Below are 13,068 nucleotides of genomic sequence, written 5' to 3'. Positions count from 1 at the left end.
AGGCCGGGGACAGCACCGTCCCAGGCCCAGCGGCATGCAGCCAGGCACAGCAGGTGCACAGGGTGATGGGGAGGAGAGTGGCAGGCACGGGACTTGGCGGGCAGGCTTGGCCCTCTGGGGGCCGCGTCTGTCGGGCTGAGAAGAGGCAGGGAGACCTGATGGGCTGCCGCCAGGGCAGTCATAGTTAGATTTAGCATGGCGACAGAGAAGAGGGAGGTTCCGAGGCGGTAAAGGAGGTGGTATGCAGTCCTCACTGACAGGATATGGGAGCGGAGGGGGGTGCTTTTAGCACAATCCCAGGACTGCATGCCCCTGACCTGGGTGACCTGGTGGGACAGGAGTCGAGACGGAGGAATACGCTGGTGGTGGCTGAGGGAGAGGAGTTGCACCATGTGGGGATAGAAGGCGGACAGGAGGGAAGGGGAGCCAGACAGGGGCTGAGAGCGGGCAGCAGGGCCAGCGAGCAGAGAGGCCTCTGGGCTGCAACCCTTGTGTCACTGAGCCACGCGGACAGGCAGCACCCAAGACAAGAGGGGCACGAAATGCAGGTGGTGGTCTCCCGGAGGCCACCTCCCTGTTCCTGCACCACGGGCTCCCGTGTCACAGAAGTGAGGGTGTCAGTACCGTTCCCTAGGCTGCTCAGGCTACTGACCAATGGGCCTGCGAGACACGTCAGCTAGTCAGCTGATGGGAAGATGAAGTCACCAAGTGGTTTTGGGATGGACGTTGGCACAGCCAGGGGCCAGCATGTAAGAGACCACTGGCCGGCTGAGCACGCTGCAAAGCGCAGCTTGGACCTGACCTCATCCTCCACCTCAGGCCACGGCCCGCACCCCCAGTCCAGACAGCCAACAGCCCACGGCCCAGCTCATCTCTCCGTCACCACTTCCCCTCCGTGCAAGCCAAGCGCAGGGCTGCTGCCTCAGGGCTCTCTGGAGCACCAGCCCCTCGTGCCCCGGGACCAGCTCCTCGGCATCCCTGGCTCCTCGGCTTCCTCCCACTCATGTGGGCTTTCTGCAGTCTGACCTCAGCAATCCGGACATTCTCTCCCACAAGCTCATCTCTCACCTGCAAACAGCTCTCTCCCAACCAGGTGCACGCTCATGGCTGCCTGTCTCATGTTCTTAGGGAGGCCTCAAACGCAGCACGGGCCAGAGCTCCAGAAGCTGCCCTCCCGCGAAGCCGCCTCTGCTGCCCGCCTTCAGCACAAGGCTCTCCGTGCTGTGGGGCGCAGCCCCTCACCCCTGCCTCCGCCTTCCCCTGGCCAGGGCCAGAGCCACAGCCCGGCTGCTCTTCCACCATGGCCCTTCCCACCATTTTCTTTGCCTCTCACCGCCCGGCCTTCTGCCTCTACCTTCCCCTCCTAAGTGCGCTGCATGTCCTGCTGGGTGTGTCTTACTAAGGCACAACTGCCTCAGCGTCTTCTAATACATTCCAGGGCTTCCCCCAACCTCAGGACAAGACTGACTCCTGACCCGGCATGCAGGGCTGCCACGGTGCCACCCTCACCTGGCTTCTGCACTCAGCTACCTTGTAGGTGCCACTGGGTCTGGTGGCCAGGCACGAACACGGCAAACTCAGCCCTCCAGCCCTGCCTCGCAAGATCCTAAAGCTCCTTAGTGGTCTAGGCTGGGCCCCTCCTGGGACCCCCCTCTCCCGCACTGGAAGCAATCTCCCCTGGCTTAGAACTCCGAGTCCATGGGGCTCATGGAAAAGCATCAGAAGGAGCTAAGCTCACAATGCCCCGCCTACGGTGAAGTGAAGAGGGGTCTCACTGACAGCTGAGATCCGCTAGGGGAACACATGGGACTCAGAAATGACCTCGTCTGTGACGGGGAGAGCAGGTGCGTTCTCAGATAGAGACTGGCCCCTGCGCGGTTCAGGCCACGGCCTCATCACGTAGAAGGCAGCCCTAGAACAATGAAGCTGTAACAAGCCCAGTGATGGGTGCTGACCTCTGATAAAACACTTCTTACCCCCGGGGATGCCCTACCCACAGAGACCTGCTCTTTAAAATGGAAAAGTAGGGGTGAGGGTGGGGGGGGGTCAGCATGGGCCCAGAAAGCCAGAATTCACCAATGTCTCCAACGCTGTCTGACATGCTGGCTTACCGAGCACGTCTATTCCTCCGGCAGGGACAAGGGCTGAAGAGCATCACAGCAGGGCAGCCTGGGCCACCAAGATCCACCAGCTCATGCCCTGGCCCTGATGTCGGGCCATCATTGCAACCTCCAACCAGGCCTTGGTGTCCACGCAGTTGCCCTGCATGCAGGCAATGCCATGACCAGTAGCCTGGTGGGCTGCCGCCTGGATTTCTCCTTGTAATAAACTCACTGGCCTGTGGGTCTGAACCTTGGTCTCCTCTGGGTTTGGTTAATACAAGTTAGTCCCAAGGTGCCTGATCTACTCTTGAGTCCAGGAATAAAACTGAGTTTCTGGACCCAAAGACCTAAAGGAAAGACCCCGTTAAAGGCAACCCAAGTGGAGGGGCGCCTGGGTGGCTCAGTCATTAAGCATCTGCCTTTGGCTCCGGTCATGATCCCAGGGTCCTGGGATGGAGCCCTGCATCGGGCTCCCTGCTCCACGGGGGGCCTGCTTCTCCCTCTCCCACTCCCCGCTTGTGTTCCCTCTCTCGCTGTGTCTCTCTCTGTCAAATAAATAAATGGAGTCTTAAAAAAAAAAAAAAGGCAACCCAAGTGGAGTTCTGGCTCCCAGTGAGAAACCGAGTCCCGGGTGGCAGCTCTGTCCGGCTGCTCATTAGCACGTGCTCCCAGGGCTCTTGTGAGGAAAGAATTAGCTTTGCCCAAAGAGAGGTCTGGCCTTTGTCCCAGCTTCTGGGAAGTAACCTGTGAATCCTTGTTATTCAGGGTGAGGGCTGGCCACTCCAGAAAGACCAGCCATGAAGTGAGAGGGTTGGGACTTTGTGACACGTGAAATCAGCCGAGCTCTGGGGAGAGGGCTGGAAACTGCATTCGACTACATGGACAGTAAGTCAACAACAGTCAGGAAGCTTCGGTAAAAGCTCTGGCCACTGACTCGGGTGAGCTTCCTGGACTGGAAGCTCTGGGTACCGCCACACATCACCCAAGAGGGAAGGCATCCCCAAGGACACGGAAGGTTTGCGCTTGGGGCCATCCCAGTACACGGAGGGTTTGCGCTTGGGGCCATCCCAGTACAGTTCTCCATGTCTCTTCCTCTGCCTTGCTCTGATTTGTATCCCTCTGCTACAAGGAAACTACAATTGTTAAGTATAGTGCTTTCCTGTGTTCTGTGACTCACTCTGGCTAATTCTGGAGCCCGAGGGCGGTTTTGGGTACCCCTTGATCTTACAACTGAGGACTGTGCCCTGCCCTTGAGCCACCAGCATTAATGAAATGGCCCAGGAGAACCATTTCATTTCTCCAGATTCTTTTTTGGGGGGGGGCAGTGCCTTGCTTGCCTGAGTCCCTCACAAGACTGTGGGGAAAAAGACTTATAAGTGGACGAATAAATGTCCAAATGAAGAACAAATGAGTAAAAACCTAGTGTTTAGGTTTAAAAGGCTTAACACTTCTATTCTTATTTCCCATATCCCATGTTCTTCCCAAATGCCAGCTTTTAAAAGAGAAGAAAAAGGAAAGAACCTTCAGTAACAGAAAGCTTCTAAATGGTATTGAGAAGAAAGATGCCAATGCCTAATTCTTTGCTCAGATCACAAACTGGGGTTGGGATGAGGTGCTAGGGACAGAGGAAGGCAAAGGTCAAGGCACAAGTGTTGACGGCAAAGAACGTGTGCCGACCAAGCCTGTGGGCGGTCAGGCTTGCCCACAAGTGTCCCCGGACCAAGACACCGGGTTCTTGGAGAAACATTCCAACAGGTCAAGCCCGTGTCGCCCAACTCCACACCAAGCCTGTCTCCAAACTCCACCCCAGGCTCACATGTATCTGAAAGCCATAGTTTCTCTGGACTGGATACTCTGTGACATCGTAACACGTAGACAAGTCGATTTCCCCGTCCAAGTCAGCCGCCTACAGAGAAAAAGTAAAAGTCAACACCTAGACAAGCAAATTTCCAAGTTAGCTTTATTTGTAACGGGCACATACACTGATGAGTAAGGATACTGCTTATCCTATACTACCTGGAAGCATCCATGCCATGTCCCTGTGCATCCTGCCAAAGATAGCCCATGCCAGTGGTTCTCAAACCTGATCTTGGGACTCTCTTATAAAGCTTCTTAAAAATTGAGGATCCCCAAGAGTTTTCATTTACGTGGCTTTTATCTATTGATGATATTTAGCACATTAGAAATAAACTAGGAAAAAAATTAACAATGTTTGCTCCTTTAAGAACACAAATAAACCATTTTATTTTTTCAAAAAAATATTTTAAAAAGTCAGCAATGGATTTTTGCAAATCTTTCTTTAAATGCTTGGTTTCCAAGGACAGCTCGATTCTCACATCTGTTGCTGCATTCATCCTGTTTGATATATCGTTTTGAATGAAGTATGGTTGACCCTTGAACAATATGGGTTTGAATTGTGTGGGTCCAGTTGTACATGGATTTTTTTCTGATGTAGTACAGTACTGTAAATGTATTTTCTCTTATGATTTTCTTAATGGCCTTTTTCTCTAGCTTACTTTATTCTAAGAATGCAGTATATGATATATATAACATGCAAAACGTGTTAACTGTGCTGTTGGTAAGGCTTGTCAACAGTAGGCTCTTAGTTCAGTTTTGGGGGAGTCAAAAGTTATATGCAGGTTTTCAACTGCACAAGGGGATGCACCCCTAACCCCTGTGTCTGTTGAAGGGTCAACCGTATATGAAGACTGTCCAACCTTATATAGATATAGGGACTGGAAAAGAGAGACGTATTTTAATAGTCATTTCTTTCTTTTTTTCCAGTTTTGTTGAGGAATAGTTGACATACATCACTGTTTAAGTTGAAGGTGTATGGCATGACAGTTTGATTGACACACTGTGAAAAGTTGTATTTTCTTAAAGGTTAACTGCCAAGTGGAATCTGAAATCCTATCAAAGGACTTTCCATACTATTATATTAAAATCCACGGTTCTTCACTGTCCTCTGAATGGACCTTTACCCGTGTGTGATTTTGTAATTTATGTATTGGTCATTTGGAAGACATCAAGTTAGGTGGATCTTCCACAAGTTGACACATTTCATTACACAACCTCAAAACATGATAGGATTAGCACCTATGTCGTCAGGACGGCCTGTAAGGAAAGGGAAGCTGTCAAGTTTGTGACAGGGAAAACACATTTTCCAAAGTTCCAAATTCGCTTGAAAGCTCAAATTGTATCGCTGGCAACAAACTGTCAGTTGTTTTCTTTGAAGGAATAGACTCACTTGGTTCATTTTTAAGAAGGTGCCAAACACTCCCAGTGAGTGAGCAGTTTGTGTCTCAGCTGCTCTCTCCAGTGCAGACAGTACTGCACGGGGAGAAGCCACCAGAAGGCGCAAGTGCTTTCCCACGAGGCACCCCTCATACTCCAGTATGCAGCAGAAGTGACTCAGGCTCACTGTCGATTTTGAATCATAGAATATAGAAGAGTATTCAAGCACGGAGACTTTAAATGGCATCTTAACTTTATGACAAGAGTTCTGAGTAGACCAGCCCCCCGAAAGGTCTCCAGGGGTCCACAGACCACACTCTGAGGACGGCTGGTCTATGCACAGACTACTAACCACACATGCTCCCGCGTTCCCTGATGTCAGGTAGCACCAAGGGCCTGCTGCCCACACCACTCTCATCTACCTTATATCACACATCTTTCCACTGAAGTCCATAAAGAACTTCCTTTTTCTGAGGTTCACGATACGTAAATATATATAACCAGCCTCCTAATGACAGATATTTAGATTCTTGCCAATCTTCTGCTATTACAAAAGTGCAGGAATGACTAACCTTGGGCACAGATCTTTTCCTCTAAGTGGAAATATATCTGAAGAATTCCGGGAGTGGAATGCAAGGCAAAAGGTAGGAACACAGACTTGCCAAATTGCTCAAGAGATGATTTTTTTTTTTTTTTTTTGCTGAAGAAAAAAGAGCCCCTTCTGGTTGGTCTTCAGCCATGGAATCAAGACAGTCAACCGGGCCAACCAAGTGCATTTGTCACATCCCATCTTTGTCCAAAAGACAAGGGACAAGATTTAGTGCCTGCCATTCCTTCAAGAGACTCCACTCTCCATGAAATCTTTGTAGAAAAAAACAAAATTGCTCATCCTGAGTTTTAAAATAAGACATCTTTCAATGTTTTTCAAAGAACAGAGAAAAGAGAAGCCACTGAAACACACAACCAGGGCGCCTAAAGCAGGGCCTCAAAACAGCTCAACGTTTCAGGAAGAATCAGTCAGGAGAACATCAAAAGGTGGTCACACTATGCTCAGCCTTCCCACCCAATCTAGACCGGGAAACCCAAGACAGCAACTTGGGCACCTGTCGACAGACAGAAGGGGCCTTGAGCCCGGAGCAGCAGCAGCTGGACGCCTTCAGCTGTCTCCACAACTAGGAAGGAAACCAAGACACTCACCTCCTCAGCCGCCGAATCCCTGTAGTATCTCAGACTTTGATCAGCAAGGACAAACCAGTGTTTCTTCCACTAAAAGGGAAGGGAAAAAGCAGACAACTAGAGTAGAGCAGCACATTTCCTGCTGCCAGGTGATCCGCAGCCAGAGTCCTGGGGGAACCTCGCAGAGCACAGGAAAAGCAGAGGGCAGGTGGCCCCTCCCACGAGTGGCAGACACACACAGGACTCCGCTCAGGCCGCAGGCAGCCATGCACACATGACCTCAGGGCACTTGCTAAGCTGCGGCTCCCCCGTGGCCAGGCAGCATGGAGAGCTGCGGTGGGCTGCAGGCTATGGGCTCTCTGGAACCCACAGTGCTGTGGCTGGTGAAAAGTGCTTTGCAGTCCTCAATCTCAGCTCCAGAGGCTGCAGACAGGGGGCTGGGCCCTCAGAGCTGGAAGGTGGCTGTGGAAACAGCATCTCCATCCTTCAGGGGCTGACTGAGCTACGGCCACTGGGGGCTAACCAGAGGGGCGCGCCCATCTGCAGCCAGCAGGAGCAAACCAGCCAGCTAGCTTCCCAAGTCTTCACTGTGAGGAGCAAGGAGGGAGACTTGAGTCTTCAGGCAAGGCCAAGGGGATTGATATCAATCCCCGAAAGAGGATGTTTCGGCAGTCACTCAGGGAGGCACGAGGGGGAGCTCGGGAGGGCAGGGTTTCGGGGCTTCTCTCGGTATGAACTAGCAGGCTCCTCTTCACGCTTTCTTGGAGGCCTGGCCTTCCAGCCCCAACAAGGGTCGAGGTGGGGCTGGCAGGTGCAGCTGCAAGTGGCTCTTCCTGCTTGAGTCTGATGGTAAGAATGTACCCCACTGGCTCCTCCCAGGACTGCAGCTGAGCTGGAGTCTCTGGTAGAGTCTAGAAGCCCTCGGCTGCTGTCCACTTGGCCGGCCTTGTAAGCAACCACAAGCCAACCACACAACCAGAGGCTCCCTGGGGAGCCTGGGCTCCCGGGAAGCTTTTAGGAAAGATTACCAGGTAGGGAGCTAGTGTTGTAAGGATGCTCCCCTGGCCTGAGGCTGAGATCCCTGCGGGGTACAGGGGGGCAATCTTCTCCAGAGGCCCCCACCCCCCACTGCAGAACCGAGGGTCGGGGGGGAGGCTGTGCACCTCCACGTCCCTGAGGAGATGGGGGTCTCGGCCACACCACAGTCCTGGCCCACAAGACAAGAGGTCACGCTGGAGGTGGGGGATCGAGCCAGGGTTCCCACACCTGCCAGGGACGAGTAGACCTCGCACCTGCTCCCCACTGCCTCAGGGGCCCCAGCAGCCCTCCGTACTCACCTGGCCGTCCTCGTACTGCTTGGTCAGCCAGCCTTTCTTGAAATTCAGCAGGTCGGGCTAAGAAAGGGAGGAAAAAAAAGAACAGTTCAGAAGAAAGGACGCTGATATCCCAGTTGTAGGGGAAGGGTGACTTAGGGGCACGCATTTCTGTCCAGATGAGGTGGGCGGCAGGAAAAGGGGTTTCTCCCCTGCCCGCAAACACTCTGCAGACTCGCGTGTCTTCGAGGGAGGAGATGCCGGGCTCGGCGGGCTGATGAGGAGGGAAGGGCACGGCCCCAGCGCCCTGTGAGCAGCAGAAGCTGGGCGGCCCGGACGCTCTGAGAGAAGCCCCTGGCTACGTCAGCAGCGGCTGCCTGGCAGCACAGAACGGCCCAGAGGGAGAGCTGTTTAGTGTTTCCCATGAAGGGGAAAATCTGCAGTGAGCACTAAAAGAAGAAATCAGTAGTTCTCACAGAAGCCACAGGAAGACTGAGAGAGGAAGCCTGAAGAGCAGAGCCCACGTACAGTGTTGAGCAAAGATGCAGCAGCAAGCCTGCTGAGGCCTTGAGGCGTATCGAACAGGACGGGCTTTAGGCTCCGTTTCTCTGCAAGATGCAAACCCTGGACAGCTGACAGGAAAGCAGGGGGTGCTGTCCCAGCCGGGCCCTCCTGCACCAGTGTCCCGGGGCCTGCGGAGCCGCGGGAGGAAGCACCTGAGGACCACCTGCAGCCCAACTGGGCCTTGTGTTTCACGCCTGGACACCTGTAAAGCCAGCGCCTAAAAAGATGTGGATCATCCTTCTCCTCGCCCCATGTGCTTGCTCTTGACTTCCCCACGGCTGTCTTGACCAGAAATAGGCTATGATGTCTTTCTGTATTTGAGGGACTGGGGGGGGCGGGCGGGGCGGGGAATTATGAGAACAGGTGTACAGTGGCAGGACCACCACCAGCAACACGTGTTCTAGGAGTCTCTGTTCCAGACCTCTGAGCCACGGCCAGGCTCAAGGAAAAAAACCAACTTCGTCTAGGTAAGACGGCCTCCCATCCTTGTTCAGGTTCATGTCAGTGTGTGGGTGGGTGGCTCCACACCCTAGAGGTAGAAGTGGAACCCACCGCAGGCTTCTCAGAAGGCTGCTGAGCCCCAGGTCACCCTGTGAGCAGCTGTCCTTCACTCCCAGGGCCTCTGGAGGGCCACTCTCAGCTCCCTGAGGGAGCGATGGTCCCATCTGACCATGCCCCACGCACACCCCCACTGCTGCAGCTCAAAGGACCTAGGGCAAAGGCCTTTCTCCTTCTGCAGTGAAACATCACAAACAAGGCAAGGGCTCCCAGGTAGAGGGGGCTCCTGCCTCCAAAATGTCACTGATACAAACACCCAAAACAAGAACAGAGGTTCCTTGCTGTGGCCCCGGTGCCCCGAAGTCAGGATTTTGCTGTCTTGGCCAAGTGGCCTGTACCAGGCACTTCAGAGCTCAGGATGCCCATGGAGTCCAAAAAGGGGAACAAAACCCAGCATCTGCTTCCCACGCACAGACACGAAGGCCGGTGCAGAGGGGACAGGTAGCACGGACACACGGACATAAGCAGACAGTGACCCCAAGTGACAGAAGCGGCAGGAGCAGCGTCTCCAGGCCTCGGTGCGCAGGCGCCTGGGCTCACCGTCAGGGAGGACTCCGTGGACCTCCTGTCCAGTGACTTGGCTCTTCGGTGTGGAGACAGGGGGGAGGCCGAGGTGTCCGTGAGAGGAGCTGTGGGGGCTTCGCTGGGGAGGTCCTGTGGCAGAGAGCGGCCGCCGGTCAGTACAAGCCAGGACACTGCGGCGGGGAGCGGGGAGACCAGCAGCCAGAGCTGCGGGAGGGTCAAGACTGTTCCCAGGCGAGGACGAGAGCACTCTGTCTGGGCTCCCATGGCAAGTCTGGGCCAGCGTGGGGACCAGAGCCAGGGTGCCAGACTCCTCGTCTAGCGCCCCCCGCTTCACGCAGTGGGTTCGGAGACGCGCTAGCTGTTGGGGCGGCCTTTCCTTTCAGATGCACTCGTCACCATCACTCTCCTGGTCCCACCCCGTCCCCTGGCTTCTCGGGGTCACAGAAGGAAGAGCCCCGGACTCTGTGGCAGCCAGCAGCAGAGCACCCCACGAGCCCAGAGAGAAGCTGGGGAGGAAGATGAAGATCGGACACAGCAGGGCCACAAGAGGCGGGTGGGCTGCCTGGGAGGAGGCGGGGGGGTTCAGAAGAGGGATCTGCCCGTGGGCTGAGTAGAGAAGCGAGGGCTGTGGCCACCACTCGAAAGAAAGAGGAAGGAAGGTGCCCAGCCTCGTGGCTGGGCGGCCTCAGAGAGGAAGAGAGCAGCTCTAGCTATGACCTGGGATCTGAGGATCGTCGGACTAGCCTTTAGCAGAAATGGATGACGTTCTGACAGGAAGATGCAGAAGACAGGCCTTGTCCTCAAGAAAGTCACTCGCGGGAGGAGAGGAGAGACGCAAGCAAACAGCTGGGAAACGAGAGCGGGAAGCCCAGCAGCCGTGCGTGCAAGTGTGGGTTTGGGGGCCCCGTGAGAAGGGGTGGGGCCACGTGCCGAGCGTGCCCCCGTGGCCGCACGTGGCCCTGCCCGGGCCCCAGGCGCTCACCCGTTTCCTGGGAAATGCCCTCTTCTCGCTACGGCCCTGGCGAGTGTCGCTTGATGGCGAGGGCCCGGCTGACGAGTTAGTCTCCATGTGCTCTGCCTTCTCAATGTCCAAGGCCTCAAATTTCTCAATGACCTGGGACCTCCTGCAAGAGAGGACACGAGGCTGCTGAGGGGGAGACAGGGTCCCCCCCCCACAGCCTGAGGCCGGCTTGGTCTTGAGTTGCAGAGGAGCTCCTTCCGCCGACACTGCTGTGCCGGGCGCATCCCAGCCTTCCCTGGGCCTCCCCTTTTGCAGGGTGCGGAGGCTGCGCACAGCACGCTTGGCCGGTTCACCTGACACCCCTCCCCAAGCTCCCTGTCCCACCACCGTGGAGGGGAAGCCGTGCAGGGGTTGGCAGCAGCTCAGGGGCCAGGGCCTTTCCCTTCCCCAGGCCTGTCCTTGACCTCTGCCCCTGACACGGGAGGCCCCTGCACAATCTGTTGACACGCTTGACAATCACACAGCTCACTGCCTGGCCCCCTCTCCTGAGCCACAGACATGACCAGAAGGCAACCACCACCTCGGAGGGTGACAGCCTCCGTCCTTACATTCATTCCTCAGCAGATCATGATGCAGCCCCCACCCCAGGGCACCCAAAATTTAGCAAGAAAAAGGCCCATGAATTAACATTGTTTCTGCCAACAGTAACAAGAATCAAAAACCAAATTAAAACAAAAACAAAGCAAGTTGATTTCGTGTGAAAAGGCCGGCGCATCATCAGGCCATCTACGGCTGGAGACGGAGCTGAGATGGGAGCGAAGCAGGCGAAGGAAGGGCGAGTAACGTCAAACAGCCACACAGCAGGAGGAGGTGGAGAGGGGCAAGACCTGAAAGAAAAGAAGGCTGGAGAATGAATACACAGAAAGGGACGGCTGCTTAAATCAAATAATGGTAAATCAAAATTATCCAAAGAATTAGAGCAAAACCCCGAGGTGACTGCTGAGAGGGGGACACCATCCTTGTCCCTGAGTCACAGGGAGTCGCCACGGTGGCCAAAGGCAGGGAGGCCGGGAGGGAAGGGGGCCTGGGCTGAGGCCCAGTCCTCAGCCCTGGGGGCTGCCCACCAGGGGGGCCTGAGCCTTGGGTGTCGTTTAAAAAAGGGAGAGGGCCCAAGTGGGAGTCACTCGTACTAAGCCCACTCACCAAACCGAGACTTGGTATCTAAATTACAGTTTCAACCTCTCCCAAGAGTGGAATCTTAAAGCAGTCCACCTGGAGTTACCTGGTCAGCACTGGTGACGTAATCTGCCCGACAGACCCCAGCTGTCCCCCAAAGGAAGGTGACCTTGCCGGAAACAATGCTCTTTCCCAGGAACTTCCCTGTCCCACCCCCTTCTGCCTATAAAAGCTTCACTTCGTACAGCTTCTCAGAGCTCCTTTCTGTCTGCTCGATGGGATGCTGAATCACTGAATAAAGCCAATAAGATCTTTAAAATTTCCTCAGCTGAATTTCCTTTTTACAGACTTGATGGCAGTGGTGGGACCTGAAGGAAACTTCAGACAGCCTCGAGGACAATGAGAAACAGCTAGCTCTGGTGCCCGTGAGCCCTGTGAGTTCTTGGTCTTTCTTGCCATTTCTCAGGGCCATGGGACGTTCCTCTTGGTTCTGAGCTCTGCTCTCTTGGCGTTGAGCCCCTGACCTAACTGGCTCTCTACGGTCCCCCATTTGACGAGACCATGCTGTGGCTAGTTCGGTCTGCAATTCTCCACTTGATCGGAGTGGAGAGGTCCTGAGGACCCCAGTCCTCAGATTCCCTGTTGGGGACTTCTAATGGTTCAGTGTGCAGTTCCCCATTTCATGGGAATCCCGGTCCCTGATTCCCATTCTCTGGGGTCTGCTGGTTCAGTACCTTCCCAAGTCCCCAGCTCCACACTGAGAAGTGCTGGTGGTGCACACAAAGCCTTTCACTGGTTAGTAACATCGCAGTTACTGCACTTATGTTAAGGTGCACACAAGGTAAAGGCTATTGCGGATGAGAATCTCAGAAGCCAAAAGCTACAAAATTGATGGGCACAGGCCGAGCACTTAAAAACCCATTAGAGCATTTGCCAGCTAACTCTAAGACTCCTGTGTTAGGGTAAGCTGGCCATGCAATGGACACTACAGTGATACTGGGTTACCTGCCAAACTCAAAAAAACTTCCGTGCAACAAGTATGCTGTAAAACACCACACAATTCCTAACCCAGCAGCATATCCCTTTAGGTATTAATTTGGCTCTGGGAGACTCAAAAGCTTATAGTTAGAAGAAATGGGATCTTTAAATTCCAGAGTTGAGGGGCACCTGGGTGGCTCAGTTGGTTAAGCATCTGCCTTCGGCTCAGGTCATGATCTCAGCGTTCTGGAATGGAGCCCCATGTTGGGCTCCCTGCTCAGTACGGAGTCTGCTTCTCCCTCTGCCCCTCCCCGCCCAGCTTATGATTGTGTGCACGCACTCTCTCAAATAAATAAAATTAAAAAAAAAAATAAATTCCAGAGTTCAGCATACTGACTTCCAGCACACCTACTTATTTTATGGCTAAGAACTACAGTCCCAGAAGCTATAGATATCTACAATAATGCAAAATCTTGCTAAA

At 54.3% G+C, this 13,068-nt stretch overlaps 1 protein-coding gene across 4 annotated transcripts in view; it reads right to left on the bottom strand.

Annotated features, from left to right (window-relative positions):
• The window catches only part of MPRIP (myosin phosphatase Rho interacting protein), a 146,588-nt gene that overhangs the window by 27,779 nt on the left and 105,741 nt on the right, over window positions 1–13,068 (bottom strand). For all 4 annotated transcript variants that reach the window (XM_028089463.2, XM_028089461.2, XM_028089464.2 and 1 more), the window contains exons 8-12: window positions 10,455–10,596; window positions 9,488–9,601; window positions 7,850–7,906; window positions 6,534–6,602; window positions 3,919–4,008 (exon numbers count right to left, since the gene is read on the bottom strand). In XM_028089463.2, coding sequence (XP_027945264.1) covers window positions 3,919–4,008; window positions 6,534–6,602; window positions 7,850–7,906; window positions 9,488–9,601; window positions 10,455–10,596 — 472 coding nt within the window. The remainder of the gene's footprint in view (window positions 1–3,918; window positions 4,009–6,533; window positions 6,603–7,849; window positions 7,907–9,487; window positions 9,602–10,454; window positions 10,597–13,068) is intronic.

The sequence above is a fragment of the Eumetopias jubatus genome, unplaced genomic scaffold (genome assembly GCF_037043125.1).
Source record: "Eumetopias jubatus isolate StellerSeaLion01/CBP00866 unplaced genomic scaffold, mEumJub1_p1.0 scaffold_10, whole genome shotgun sequence".
Classification (NCBI taxonomy): domain Eukaryota; kingdom Metazoa; phylum Chordata; class Mammalia; order Carnivora; family Otariidae; genus Eumetopias; species Eumetopias jubatus.
Note: the sequence above shows the minus strand (reverse complement) of the source record. Positions and strands in the feature narration are given on the sequence as shown.